This window comes from Daktulosphaira vitifoliae, unplaced genomic scaffold (assembly GCF_025091365.1).
Source record: "Daktulosphaira vitifoliae isolate Bord-2020 unplaced genomic scaffold, ASM2509136v1 Scaffold_1, whole genome shotgun sequence".
NCBI lineage: Eukaryota > Metazoa > Arthropoda > Insecta > Hemiptera > Phylloxeridae > Daktulosphaira > Daktulosphaira vitifoliae.
In genome coordinates, this window is record NW_026099572.1 from 38623196 (window position 1) to 38639001 (window position 15806).

Consider the following 15806-nt stretch of genomic DNA (forward strand, 5'->3'; position numbering starts at 1 on the left):
TTTTAATTTTTGTAATTTTACCTTTTACTTAACAAATTGGTATAATTAAATTAATCACTAACTGAAAAAAGACGATAAATCTATTTTAATAATTTTTTTTTAGCTTCCATGCAAAACTGAACAGGCATTACCATAATGTGGGTTTTTTTCTATGCGAATGAAAATTCTTAACCATCACTGGATCGATTTAAATGATTTATACGTCAAGAAAACCGAATTTTAATCTAGTTGAACCTATTAGTAACGATAAATTTGAAATATTCCCTCAATTTTAGAAATTTAAAAACATTTCTCAAAAATACGCTACCGTAAGAAATGACATTTTCCAAATATTTTTTCTTCATTTTCAAACTGGTTAACTTATTATTAAAAATACTCATACTAATAAAATGTTAATACAATATAAAAGAAACAATGAGTTTATTTTTGGTACGTCTTTTTTTATTACAACCCAATGAAAAACCTAAGAACAGCAAGGATTTGAAAGAAAAAAAATCGTGTATGATAAAGATCACCACCCACGCACAAGGGTTTTTGCTATAAGAAATCGGTCATCAAGAATATAAAAGTTGAAAGCCTTGATGCAATACTTAAAAAAAAAAAATTGTTTGTTATTTATAAATAAATTCACTGGTCTATAAGAATTTTCATTCTTTATTCATTCTTTATGCATTTTTAAGTTTTAAACCCCCCCTGTAAAAAAAGAAATGGTCTGATTTAAAAAATATGTATGTCACATAAAAGAAGTATATAAATAGTGCTTGTCATAAAAAAATTGTTATGATCCATACATTTTGCATAAAGTTATAGAAATATAAAGTTAAAAATTTTAAATATAAAATCGAGAATTTTAACATAAAAATAACATAGGATAACCATTTTCACCGTGAAAAATTTTTATTCCATAATAAAGTATAATACATTAATCTGAATTTAAAATATATAAAAGTGTCAGTATTTCCAGAATACTTTCAAAAATTAATGAGGTATTTACCTCTCATTTTATTCATGAGAGGTAAATACCTCATGTATCCATAAAAAAAAAATATCGATTTGGTCATTTTTAAAAAAAATTATGGCAGTTTTAAGTAAATAAAATTGAAAAAATGTCAAAAATTAAGATTTTTAAATTTGTAATTTTTGGACATTTCCCCCATTTACGAGGAACGAGGAAATTTTTTCAACTTTTGTGAGTAATGTCTTCGACTAGGTAGGATTTGAGATTTTTTGACGTATCGTGTAAGAAATCGGTTCGGTGATAGCTGAGAAAAAGTGGTAACAGACACAAAAAAAATACATCAGAGTAAAATTAATACCTTCTCAGCTTTGCATCGAAGCTAAAATTATTGTGAAATTTCACAATAGAGTCGCATCAAAATGTTTTTAATGATTTATTTGTAAAAATTACAAAAAAATATTGAATATAAATTTTATACTATATTTATTAAAGTTTTAAACTATTTACAGATTTGCATCTAAGCATAGCGGTGTTTATCACTGGCAGATATCATATACAGAATGTTCAGTAAGGTAAGAAAACAGGTCAATTGTTACTAACAATGAGAATAGAAACTTGTTTCGTTTAATTTTTGAACCCTTTGCATACTTATTCCAACTATGTTGCGACAACTGTGTTGTGTTTTTTTTAACATTTAATGTTATCATAAATACTAACTTACTACAAAATAGATTTAATTTAGATCACCTAAATATCAAATATAGAGCATTAAATTATAGTAGAAAATATACCATATTCTAGACAGTTTTTCATCTTTCCTGGAAAATGAGCGAAAGTGGATCTGTCATCTTTTAAGGTAGAAACTTAAATGTTTTAACGGTGAAGTGTATAATCGAAAAAATCTCAACAAACTCATATTTTGAACCTTTTTTTCAATCAATTCATTTTAAAAATAAACGTAGTTAATATAGCATTTGTAGTCTCCCTAGCTATACCCATTACTTGATTTCTTATAATTATTTCTTCTTATTATTATTAATAATTAATGCAACTGAGCAGCTTCAGCTGTAAAGTTGTTATCTCATTAGAATAAAATTTCAAGAAATCTAGAATTAAAATATTATATTTGGAGGGCTTTGCGTTCAAAGTATCACCTTGACGTTTTTAAAATGATCAAAAAAATAATTCCATACATTATAAAAGCTCAAAATTAGCTTTTTATAATCAATGTATTATTTTATAATAGTAACATCAATCTTAATATAAATGATGCTAATTAATTTCTTAAAAATAATGAAAAATAATAAATGATTTGCTAAACATTTTGTATTTCAAATTTAAAACTTGTTGAGGTTGTTAATTTTTATTTCAATCAATAAAATATTGAGAATTAATATTTGAAATCATATTTATTATTTAAAAATTATATGTTTTATAAATAATTCTTTTTTACTTACTGTTTTTTCTCAAATGATCAATTCAGTTGTATATCTAAGACTTTTTTTTATAAATACATGTAATATACTTTTAAAAAATAAAATACGGTATTTTTAAACTACTAAGTAAAATTATTATTCAATTTAATTAATTAAGTATTATTATTATTATTCAGGTAAAGGGAGAATTGCTTTCTTTTTATGCTAATTCTGAACATATGGATAAATAACCGAAGTGCATATTTACGGCATTTAAACATGAACACAGCATATGCTTTAGCAAAGTCTGATACACATGTAATTGAATGGATTGGTGCCAAGTAAGGTTGAGTGAGTAAAATCTATGTTAAAGCATGTTACTTGTCTTACATATTTTTACCCTTAAAAGTATCAACAACCAACGAACTAACAAAGCAAATTTTGTAGGGTTAAATTGTTCTTATAAATTAATTTATTCAATTGATAAATAAAATTATAATATTAGTCATAGGAACACTTATGTTTCTGAGCATAAAAAACAAAAACCAAGAACATTACCTTAAATCGCAATTATGTCCAATTTTTTAAATATTAAATTAGCTTAAAAAAAAAAAATTATAACCAACTTTCGTAAAATAAAGAAATTAAAGTTTTTAACGACTTAAAAAAAAAAGTTTTATATAGCAGTATTAAAAAAGTTAGCAAAGTGGTATCATGACATAGTCGGGACAAGTATAGATGATATTTGATATTGGTCAACATAACTATTATAAAAAACGCTTCGATGGGAATCTGTTAAATTTCATAATTGGTATATTTGTAATTTTACAATTTTTATGATTTCAAATTTCACTTAGTTTGAACTCAACTATTCGGACGGAAATTCGCCGAGTTTCATCTTCGCTAGTTCTATTATGAAATAGGTAAAATTACTTTGCATTGAAGCTAAAATATAATTTTCTATGAAAGTAAATCAATTGAATACCTGATTTGTAGTTAGATTATATTTACATACATAAAATTGATGTTGTTTATAATTACTGTTATGTCACTATACTGTTATTATTCTGTTTATAATTTAATCAATGTTATATATAGCCTATGTGATAACCATCAGTAAGAAGAGTGTCTGTCTACCGGCTGTGGTAATGGACGAGTTTGAGTTTTAAATTGTATTTGATATGAATAAAAGTTATGTTAGAGCATAAGAATTTTGTTGTATTTAATTCGATTATTAGTTATATGATAATATCATGTTAATTAAATTATTACTTACCATATCCAGCCAAGCATTTGTAACAACAATTTGATTTTTTTCGTCCTAAAAGCAAAAAAAATTACTTTAATTTAATTTAATTTAAAAATTAAATATTTAATTAATTTAAAAAATTCATCATATCAATAACTTTTAATGACAAGCGAAAACTTTTCTATAAAATATCTTTTGTATATTAATATTTTGTAGGACTTAGGTAATATATTTTTTATATATATATCTCCGCTCAACTTCTATTGTTTATAGAAAAAAATGTTTATCTAATGATAAATTAAAATTTATCTGTCATATTATAATTAAGAGCTAAGCCATTAAAAATCCCTAAGTATGCTATTGTATATCTTAAGTCACTTGATATTAAATGTATGTTAAGGTAAATATTAAAAACTTTGTATAACAATCTTAATTAATAAATTTGTTATATAAGATAATATAGATTCTCATAAGATAATACATAGTTATAGCTAAAATTTGTAATATTAGTATCATGATTTCATAAAGTTTATCGATTAAATGGTTGGGGTACATGGCTACCTGGAAATCGTTTGACATTTTCTCTTGACACTTGAACAAATAATTTTCTTTATAAATAACTGATATTAAATTTTGAAACTGGTCACAAGCTACCTATATTGGAATAAAATATTAATTATGCGAATTTGGTGCATGATATATTATGAATTCCTAGTTTGAAATTTAATCATGCAAAATTAAATAGCGAAGATACGTAGTTGAACCCGGTTGCGTAATTTGCAAATGTGGACACTCTTAAAACTCGCTGTTCTGATGTGTTCATTTAAAAATTTTCATGCTTTATCTCCATATTCTTAGCATTTGAACGTAGTGGTTTGTATTCATTGGGTCACAAAACATTTCAGACTAACGGGTTTAAATAAGTTGAATTCCTTTTCTATCCTATGAGAGATCTGAATAAGCTCGGTCATCGGAGCCGGCAGCCGTAGGTGATCTCAAAATTAATAATAAAAACAATAATGATAAGAGTAAAGATAAAAGCACGACTTTTTAAAATAAGCCAATTAAAGCATTTTATTTCTTATAACTCACAGTTATTAAATCGGCGCCCTAACGATAATTACAAACGACTAATTGTAACGTCTACATAAGAATGAAATGTGTATAATATTTTAATATTAGTCATGTTTTAAAGCTAGGACTATAAATGTCACCAATAATGTCATTTGCGACTACATTTATGTTAACAGATGGTTAACGTTTTCTAACTCTCCCACCAACTTAATCGTGTCCATATCACAATACTAAAACTAAATATATAACTTTTATAAACAAACACGTTTCTAATGCAAAAAAAAAAAATATTAAAATTAATAGGAATATTAAACATTTATTTATTCATTTTAAAACAATTGTTATATTTGATAGTGTAGTCAATAAATTTATTGAAATGTTTCTCACAAATAAAGCAAAATATTTTGTAGAGATTTTATCCATTTTACCTTACTGGGCTTATCTAAGGGAAATCTAAAATACACATAATTATGTGTACACGTAGAATTTAGAAGATTAAAAGACTAAAACTTTTATTATTAAACAAAAACTTGTTAAAATATTTTAAAACAACATTAAATTTATTGTATTCATTGTAACATGTCGTATTAAAATCAGTTTTCTTTTTGACGTGATTAAAATTATCAATTAATTATTAAGAATATTATATAATTGTCTGGATTTATAATCTACCATGTACTGTTCATAGTAGTTTAAAAACTAACGATTAAAAATTAGGAATAGGGATTGTAGATAATAATTATCTACAATTAGTTATTTTGTGATTTTTTAAAAAGAAAGTTTTTCAAATAATTATTTTTATTCGTCTCATGTACAAAAAAATATTCATTAGCAAAAAAAAAAAAGAAGCTTGGAGATGAGATTGGGAAGTAATAGCTACTACTTGATCCTTAATTACGCCACTGGTAAAAATAAATTGTTTTTTGATTCAACGTAAGACTAACGAGATTTTGCATTGATATCTATTGATATTTTTTTATTGTAGAAAAAGATACAATCTATATAAAATATACATTAAATACTTATGATAAAATATTAATAACTTTTTTTTATCGTTTTGTTCAGGTATATTATCCATCATTAATTATTGTATTAAAATACTTATTGAATAGAAAATTAATTCTGTAATTTAAAAATTAATATGCCACAGTTATAAAATAAAATTTTATACTTCTAAATTTATAAGTACTTTTTTTTTATTTTTAAATACATCGATTACAAGAAAGATGACTTAATATTCGTACATGATGCTTGGCAGAGTTAGAAAAATTTTATTATAAATTGAATTCGTTCATCTCAATGTTCCTTTTTTGTTAATAAAATATCTAAAAATCTGCTGTTATTATATTAAGAACAATAGTTAAAAACTATATACGGTATAACATAATATTCTGTGTATAGGCTTAATTCGAACATATTATTTGAAGAATTTAACTTGATTTTACTTCTCCTTTATTTTTTTTATACAAATTATCATGTAATATTCATAGTTGTTTTTAGGGAGAGTGATAGAATTGGGAGACCAAGCCCTTCTAAACCCTCAGAGTGCGCCTATAATCTTGTGTTTTCAAGATATTATGTTTTTAGTGTTATAATTTATTAATATCATTGATAACAACATTATGATCAGATTAGTATATTAAAAGTATAAAATTTCGATAACATAATGAAGGCATAATAAGGATATATAATTAGGGCTGTAATATTCTAATGTAAAAATATTGTTAATTATCAACGTAAAAATACATTTTTATTTATCTAAAAATAAAGTAAATACATTTAAAGGAACTTTAAATTTTTTTTATGTTTCTTATAAAAATAAATTAATTCCTCATTAATTTTTAATGAAAGTAGTTCCTACTAAAAGAACTCGTTCCAGGAATCCGTTCTTTTTGGAACGAATTCCTTCCCGCCACTACTGTTTTCGAATAATTAGTAGTACTACCTAAGCTTTTGTAATTTAGTATCTAAATGGAAAATATAGGTTTTAGTACAATCATCGCATCTCATTTTGAAAGAAACTTAAGCTTCTGTTACGCTTAAATTAAATTAAAGTATTTTTAAATGTCTAATTGTTAAAACAAATGTTATCATTAAATTGAAGTATAGACACTCTTTTCCTAGAACTTGTGAAAATCATACTAATTAGTAGAAATTTTAATATTGCTGTCAAAGTATGTATAATATAAATAAGCATAAATTATGTATGTATAAAATTATATTCAGATTATTATTCCATTTTTATATTTTATTACAAAAAAGATGCTGTCTAGAAAAAAAGGATTTACAGTGATTTATATTCGGATGTTAAATTGACACAAATATATTTAATACAATCTTGTTTTTAATATGCAAATTCTATAACATTTTATTATGGGAGTCTATCAATAATAAGGTCGGAGGAATGAGAAAATATCTAATGACCAATGCTACCTGAGTTATCTAGGTCCCGCAAACATAAATAAAAAATTTAACCATGTATTATCAAAAATGAATGAATAGGAAATAGAACCTGTACATTTTTTTTAATATTTATAATAATGTATTTTCTATCTCGTTTTCACAGTCGTATATTATTTTTCTAACAGTAGGGATTTTAAATACTTTGGTTATTAGTGTCACCCAACTTCGTTTATTTTTTTACTCCTTATTTTTTCTAAGGGTAGATATTGTTATAGTCATTAGATATTTGTCATTCGTACATTATTTCTAACAGAATACGTGCTCAGTATACATAACTATTTGATCACGTGACGAAATTTTAAAAGCACTTATTTCATGGTGCGCAAATGTAAATACCGTTGAAATTACTCCATTGTTAAATTTCTTCTAGCGACAATTATATAATTTTTTATAAAAAAAAAAAAATTACCACATCTATTATCTGTTGAAGTGTAATGCCAAATGTAACTTCTAGTGGATCGGACTCGTTTGAGACTGGCCTTTCCATTGGATTGTATTCCATTAATAGATCATCCAATAAAGCTCTTTCAAATTTGCCTTGAATACTTTCTAAAACATTAAGTAAACAGATGAATTAGTTACTATACTTATAAATATTAATTAAACTTCAAATAGAACCATTTTAAGAGAATACTAAACACATATCATACTATCAAAATGTTCATATAGTAACTCAAAGATATAGTTTTGAAATAATGGCGTTTTAATAGTCCAAAAATGTATTATTTCAAAGTTACTTATTCTATTTTTATGATTTTATGTTCAAGTATTTTGTTTACATTAAAATACACCATATTCAAACATGTAATTTTTTCCATTAGAAAATTTGTGTCACTTAAATTTGTATTTTTTTTCGTAAACTTCCTTGTATTATACTGACATTTTGAATACATACGTATTAAACACATATTATGTAATTTTAAAATAAAGTGACACAACTCAGTATACAGATATAGCATTTTTGTTACTATTTATCAATGTTTTCACTTACATGTGTTAAAAACTTCTAATAGATGTATGTGAAAATTCGGAAATTTTTTTATAAAATATGCCTTTTTCAGATTTCAATGAATAAATCTTACCTTAATTTTTAGTGATGTGAAAAACTGTTTTCATAGAATGAGAATTAAGCATTTATAACTAATATCTTTTAAAATTAAAAATATATTTCAAATATGTTTAATTTTATAACTGTTTTAATATCTACTTTTTTAGCTTCCATGCGAAGCTGAGAAGATATTAATTTTACTATGATGTTTTTTTTTTATGTCTGTCACCACTTTTTTCAGCTTTCACCGATTCGATTTCTTTAAACTTTGCGTCAAAATAACACAATGATGAAGACATTGCCCTTACAAATTGAAAAAATTTCCCTCGTTTCCTGTAAATAGAGAAAATCCCTCAAAAAATTACAATTTTTATAATAGGTATATACATTTTTTTTTTTTTATAACTGCCATAACTTTTTGAAAAATTAATGTATTTTTTTCAATAGAAACCTTAGGTATTTTCTTTTCATTTGATATCGTTTTTTTGACATTTTGTTACCTACCCAAAGCGGGGGATTCAAAATACCTACTTTTTTACAAAAGTCAATTGTTACATATGTTAAATTAAAGGTTATGATACGTATTATAAATAAATAAAAAAAAATTGTCCCGACGACTTTTACATGCAAATGGCTATGTAAATAATTAGTTTTATTTTCAATTATAAAGTTTAATGAATTAGGAACTGGGAAATATGTGAATTTGGAATTATTTTATTACGTACTATATTTAAGGCGTAAATAGACACAAACTGTAACAATAATAACAGGGTCATTTAATGAAAACTTTCAAAAATATATACAGGGGGTGGACAAAATAATATGAACACCTGACATTTATATATTAATAAGATGTTGGGCCTCCATTTGCCTTTAAAACTGCTTCAATCCTTCGCGGAATAGATTCAGTATTACCCAAATGTGCGTTAAGTTCTGCTGTAACATTAGCCGCGGTAGTTTTATGTTGTCTTGTCACAATCCGTTTTAATGTTCGTCGGTCCCTGTCAGTCAACTTTGGATTTCGCCCACTATTACTTTTCGCCGATGATGTTTTTCCGTATTTCGTGTATGCTGTCATTACTGTGGACACTGTCCCTCTTGACACGTTCAACAGTTTAGATGTCTCCGTTACAGACGCTCCCGCTAATCGAGCATCCACTATTTGCCCTCTTTGGAAGTCCGAGAGGTCACGCATTTTATTTTAAGTTTATATTAACGTTCGTAGTATAACCTGTGTTTTACACTAATATGTTATAAATAACTACTATATTGTAATAATATACTAATTTTACGCCATGTTATCCAAAAATTATACAGTGTAGCCAACTTGCAACAATATGTAACTATATTGCATGGTGTTCATATTATTTTGTCCACCCCCTGTATATACATTTTAAGAAATCATGCAAAATTCTCATAAACCATTATGATATTTTTAAAATAAACGTATGTTTTAAAAGTAATTATGTAAATTTTGAAATGAAAGTGCCAAAATTCGTCGTATATAAATAATAAATTTTATCACTGGAGTATTAATAATTTCTTATATGTCGTATTCGGTAAAAGCTTCCATTATATGTATGTGAAAATTCATATATATATATACATTAATTTATAGTGTCTTCGGTGACTTTAAATACCAAAATTAAATAATAAGCGCATGAGATTTTTGAACAACTACAGTCGCTCAAAAATCTGATGATTTTTTTACTCACTTTAGTCAGTAAAGAAATAAACAGAGGGATATTAAAAACAATGGTGCGACCAGGGAGGGGATTTTCGGGTCTAGACTTTCATCGAAATAATGTCATAGTAGCTGGAGTAGTGGAGAAGTGAATCTTCCCACTACTAAACGTTTTAAAAACTATCTAGACTCCCAAAATATAATTTTTATCTGTACCACTGGCCAAAGAAGACAATCTTCTTTACTGGTTTATAATCCAACTACAATTTTATATTTATAAATAATTTATGTAACATTAATTTAAATATATATATATAATATATATATATATTTATTTTGTTAATGGTTAGGTGAAACAATTTTTTTTAATGTAATTTTTTTATCTATTGTTAAAACAATTTTATCAGTGCAGATATTGATATTAAGAAACATGTATTCTTTGAAATGGATCGTTTCTTAAAAAATGTGTATTCACTGAACATTAATTAAAAAAAAAGTTACCTCCATTGCAATTTTACATCACGTCTTTAATATTACAGGATTATACAATTCTGTGTAATATAATCTCAAACGTTTGATTTTTATAATTCACCCTTTAACCAAAATTAATTTATTCTGTACGCGTCGTTTAATATTTGATTTTAGGAAATTTAAATAAAATCTAGAGCGCGATTCTTAAACATTACCTATTTTATTTCTTTAATTAATTTTCGTTTAATAATAATGATTTTTTAGAAACATATATTCCTCAATTTATATGTCTTGTATGTCTATGTTTCTAATCAGTAAAGTATCTGGAGTAAAAGTGCACACTGTTGTTTTTTTTTAAACTTGTAGTATAAGCTAGTTTAAGCAATTAAATTTTTTTTTTAACGTGACAAACTATTAAAAAATGTAAATTAAATCTTTATAGTGAGATTAGAATTCTATTTAATGAATAATGGACTGAAACAAAATAAAAGCGTACTCTTATCTCATTGATAAGATAAGAGTACAGTTAGTATTAAGTAAGTTTTAACGAACAAATAAATAAATAAATGAATAAATTTTAAATAGGTTTTTTTGCTTAAAATAACAAAATAAAGACAAAGTTTTTATTTAATTTAGTAATCTTACAATTTAACATCCTAATATTTAACTATATTAAGTAAAAAAAATGTTAGCGTCTAATTATATAGATAATTATTAAATTTTAATAAAATAATGTATAAATCTTATTTTTTCAACATAAGTATAAATACATTATTTTAGAGCTGTGTTGGATGTTTTCATCACTCTAAATTTTTTTATTGAATTACATGACAAAAATTGTGTTTGAAAATAATATCAATACTCAATATAATTAATAAAATTATTCTTTACCCAATAAAAAATTCATGTTATATTATTATTTTATGAACTTAAAATAAGTATTCTTAAAATTTAATAATATATTAAAAGTATGACAAATTTGTAAAATATTTAAAATTTTATCTCCATATTATTGTGACGATTAAATAAGTTATATAAAAATGATCTAAAATTTATCAACGATTGCATCATAACTATAAATTTAAATTAATTATTTGAATATTGAACTCATACCTCGGTGTACTTTTATCACAGTGTACTCTAACTGCTTAAGTTTTTATAATGACAACATACATGCTTAACTACTGACTATTTAAAAAATTATCTAGTTAAGAAAAATTATTAATCAATAATAATTTTTGAACCAGTATTTGAAAGTTTTAAAACTTTAAAATACTTGTATGGAGTGAAATACGAGAAATATTTTTTTTTAATTTCCGGTTGCATTCCTCTACCTGACATGATATAAAATTATTTATAAAAAATATCAATCGAGATCCTAAAATTTAAAGCTCATTGTGTACACGATTACATTAGATGATAAAGTCAGTTGGTATCAGTTAAGTAAAATAGAGTTGGAAAGTGACATTTGTCTTTTATTTTCACGTAAACTTTATGTTAAAACGAATATGACAGCAAGTATTAAAATATTTCATAGGGATATTCTTACAAATTTTATTTTTATATATTTATTTATGAAGTAAATGTCAAGAAATAACGTGTTGAATCTTTTTCAGCTTACTATTTTTCATATGTATCCCTATTTGTTTTTGCATAAAATTTTAAACCAAAATCATAAAAAGGTCAAAAGGTATGCAAAAAGTATAAAAAAGAGTAGAAAAAATATAAAATACAAAATATATATTTTTCATAACAAAATGGTTTAAAACATACCATATTTTTCAGATATAAAAGGTTGAATGAATAAATTTAAGTATATATTGCCTGTCTTAGATCTAACTTTATAATTTTTGATACAATTATTAGGTTTTTAAAATGTTGAAAAAATAAAATTTGTTCATTATTTTTCCTTATTATTGATAAATACTATCAACTATACTGTAGTCTAAAAAGGAAATATTGTTTAAAATAAAAATATCTACTAAATAATAATTGTATCAAAAGTTATGAGCATTGTCAGTTAGATCTGAGATATCCTATGTACATTTTGAATATATTGAATTACATAATTTTTTTAGGTAGCAAAAGAAAGCATAATTATTCAAGTCACTAAAATTTTTATTTATTTTAGCTTTGATTCGCAAAGCATGTATTTACTATTTGGTATTATGAAATTATCTATATAACATAATATAAATCTACTCGTGTACTTTATTGAAATAAAGTATTTTTTCAACTTTTATACTTTAAACTAATTCTTCTATATTTTTTTCAAAATATAATTTTTTATGTGCATATAAATGTGTACATACAAAATAAAATGTAGTCATATTAATTTGTATTAATTTCAAATTAATAGGAATGACTCAATCATAAAACATTTTTTGGTTTATGTACTAAAATGTTAAAGTAAAATTTAAAAAAAATGTATAAATAACATATGATATAAAATATATATAGATCAATTCGAAAACAATTCTTTTAATGTATTTTTTTAGTTCTTGAATTTAGACGAATAATACGTATACAGTAGTAAATATGTAAGTTAGTACTATAAGTAATCAATATCACCTTAAATGAGTTGATAAAAATTTAGTCGGATGTTTATTTAAGCAAGAAATTTACTGATGTAGATGTTATTTTAATTAAGTACACTATTATTTCTAAAAAATCTTAAATATAAATATATTCTTTTTTTGTAGTTGTACAGAAATCAATGTAAAACTAAATAGCATATAGTATTTCAATTTCTGATTAAATGCGACGGTTCACGTTTAATTAATTGTTACTCGCATAGACTTTTAGAAACTTTTTCCAAACAGAAACAAATTTTAAATTAAAGGATATAATTTTGAGTTATAGAATAGTTGTGTTATTATCAAAGCATAAAAAATAACACATACTATGTGCACAATAACTTTGTACCTACCAGTATAGACAACATACCTGCCAACAATTTAAAATGGGTTATTTTTAGGATATAAGAAATAATACAAGTGAAAATATAAACCAGTGCGATAAATGAATGGTAAATTTAGCATTAAAATTTAAAAGTTTTTTATTATAATAATCAATGATCATTTAACAAAAATAAAATGTATAATAAAAGTATAATTAAATATTATTATTCATGTTTTTGCAGACTCGAACATTTTTCAAACGATTAATTTATTAATAATTATGTATTAATCACATTTTGAAAGTTTCTAATTGCAGTTATTTTAAAATAATTTACACGGATAGATTTTAATAGAGATAAATGTGTAACTACTGTTTAAAAGTTAATTTATTTTTCATGATTCCGATCAAGCATAATAGTTTTCATATATAAATAGCTTGCTATTGCAATTAAAATAATTAATAATATTAATTACCAATAAAAAATAATAGCCACAAATTATTACTATTTTTTATACTTTACATACAAAGGTACATTTTTATAAGGTACATTACAATGATAATATAATATAATTTGTTATTAATTTCAAGTCAGCCGTTCATTTATATTCAGATGCTCTACAATTAGATTCGAGACAAGGCTTCATTTAAATTTACTTGAATATCTTTTGATGGTACAAAGATTTCTAATTTCTAATTATATTAGTTATAGACCTGAATTCATCAGGTAGTAGAGTAATTTATATGTGGCTTCAGCTAAATAATAATTTATTTGTAATTGTAATATATAATATTTAATTGTAATAGTTAATAATTTTCTGAAATTAACCATGTCATACTAACTAATTTTGGATTTTATTTTTACGTTAAAGTTTTACTTTGTCTATACGATTACAGTACAAAAATTTTCAGCGATTAAAATATTTCCAAAAGTTAGTTATAATCAGATAAAATTTATAATTATATTTTCTGTTTTAATAATTTTAAAATTTGTTAAAAGAATAAAAAACTGTATTAGTTGAGAACTTTATACTTATCCTTAATATATTATTTTAAATACATATTTATGATACAGAAAGCTAATATTTGATTTGAAAATATATAGATGGTAGTATTGTTTACAATCGTGAAAATAGTATTTTATTGAGCTTTTGCTAATCGATTGATTAAGAACTACACTTTATTACTTTGTTGTATCAAATAATCATTAGATAGAGGTTGGATATTGAATATTTAAAAGTCGAGGTACAAAAAAAAATTACATTGTCAAGAGATTTGAAAAAATGTAATGAAAATAATAGATGTTTTTATTAAATGTGAAATGTCTCTTTTATTTATAATTTAAAGTATACTTACATTATAATTAAATTGATTAAAATCAATAAACTAAAATTGATATTTTGTTAAGATAATGCATTATAACAATCATTATACTACTATAACATTTCCTTGGTATTTATATAGTATAGAGAAAATTTATTTTTTTAATTTTTCATGAGATTTCCCTTGTAACGTACTTTACTATATTATATTTTAATAATATTTAAAGTTTGTACAACTTTCAATTTAATCACAGTTAGAATTGTAGTTTTTTGTTCCTTGGTATCGTTGAAAAGCAAATTTTTAAATCTCATTTCCGTCTAACCAAACGAAAGAAGTCTGATTTAATTTTAAAGAAGTGCAAAACATAAAAACCACATTAAATTATACACATAATACACCCTTTGTATCAAAAAATACTACCCAGTTATCCAATACTATTACAAAATGTCATTAGAATTTTTGATAAACTTTTTTTCATTTATTTAAACAATCACATTTAAATTACTTTCATTGATATTTATTTTTAAAGAGATATCATTAAAAAGTATTTGATTGTAAATATATTATTAAAAGTTTATTTGCTTAGTTATAATTAAAAAAAAATTATCTTAGTACTAAAGAAAAATATAATCAACAGGATATAATTAAATAATGTAATCGTTATTTGTAATTAGAATTATTTAATCTATTGAATAAAATAAGCATTGGAGTATTTGCACCCTCAGTATTTCATTATACAGTTACGGGATTTTGATTTAATGAAAAAGAAACCAAGTAAGAGTTAAAATTGACATGATTATTACTGAAACGCCTTAAACCATACAACTTTTTTTGTTTGTAACGAATTTAATCAGTTGAATAAATTAAAATAAGAAAATAAAAAATGTTAAATAATTGTGTTAATTAAAGTTTCGAGTTTTTATTTTAGTAAACTTTTGTGAATAAAACTTCAAAAATTATTTATTTACTCAGTGTATTTTTTTTCAACTGAAATAAAAAAGTAAACAGAATATACACTAAATTTCTATTACAAACTTTATCATTATATTGAGGTAAATGTTTCCAAAATATTAATTTTCAACAAATAAATATATTAAAGTAAATGTACCAATATTGACTTATGAATTCGTTAAGGCATACATTTATCATTATATTATCACTTATCAATAATTTAGAAAATTAACATATTTTTGGATGTCCATAATCTAATTTAGACCTGCAAA

The 15806-nt window shown here is 23.5% G+C and overlaps 1 protein-coding gene and 1 long non-coding RNA gene across 6 annotated transcripts in view; one reads left to right on the forward strand and one right to left on the reverse strand.

Moving 5' to 3' along the window:
- The window catches only part of LOC126903720 (acetylcholine receptor subunit alpha-type acr-16), a 72521-nt gene that overhangs the window by 15475 nt on the left and 41240 nt on the right, over positions 1–15806 (reverse strand). For all 5 annotated transcript variants that reach the window (XM_050682177.1, XM_050682147.1, XM_050682139.1 and 2 more), the window contains exons 2-3: positions 7569–7708; positions 3650–3694 (exon numbers count right to left, since the gene is read on the reverse strand). In XM_050682177.1, coding sequence (XP_050538134.1) covers positions 3650–3694; positions 7569–7708 — 185 coding nt within the window. The remainder of the gene's footprint in view (positions 1–3649; positions 3695–7568; positions 7709–15806) is intronic.
- On the forward strand, positions 957–3689 carry LOC126903838 (uncharacterized). Its single transcript, XR_007703620.1, has 3 exons — positions 957–1530; positions 2571–2724; positions 3472–3689. It is a non-coding gene; the product is annotated as an uncharacterized LOC126903838 (long non-coding RNA).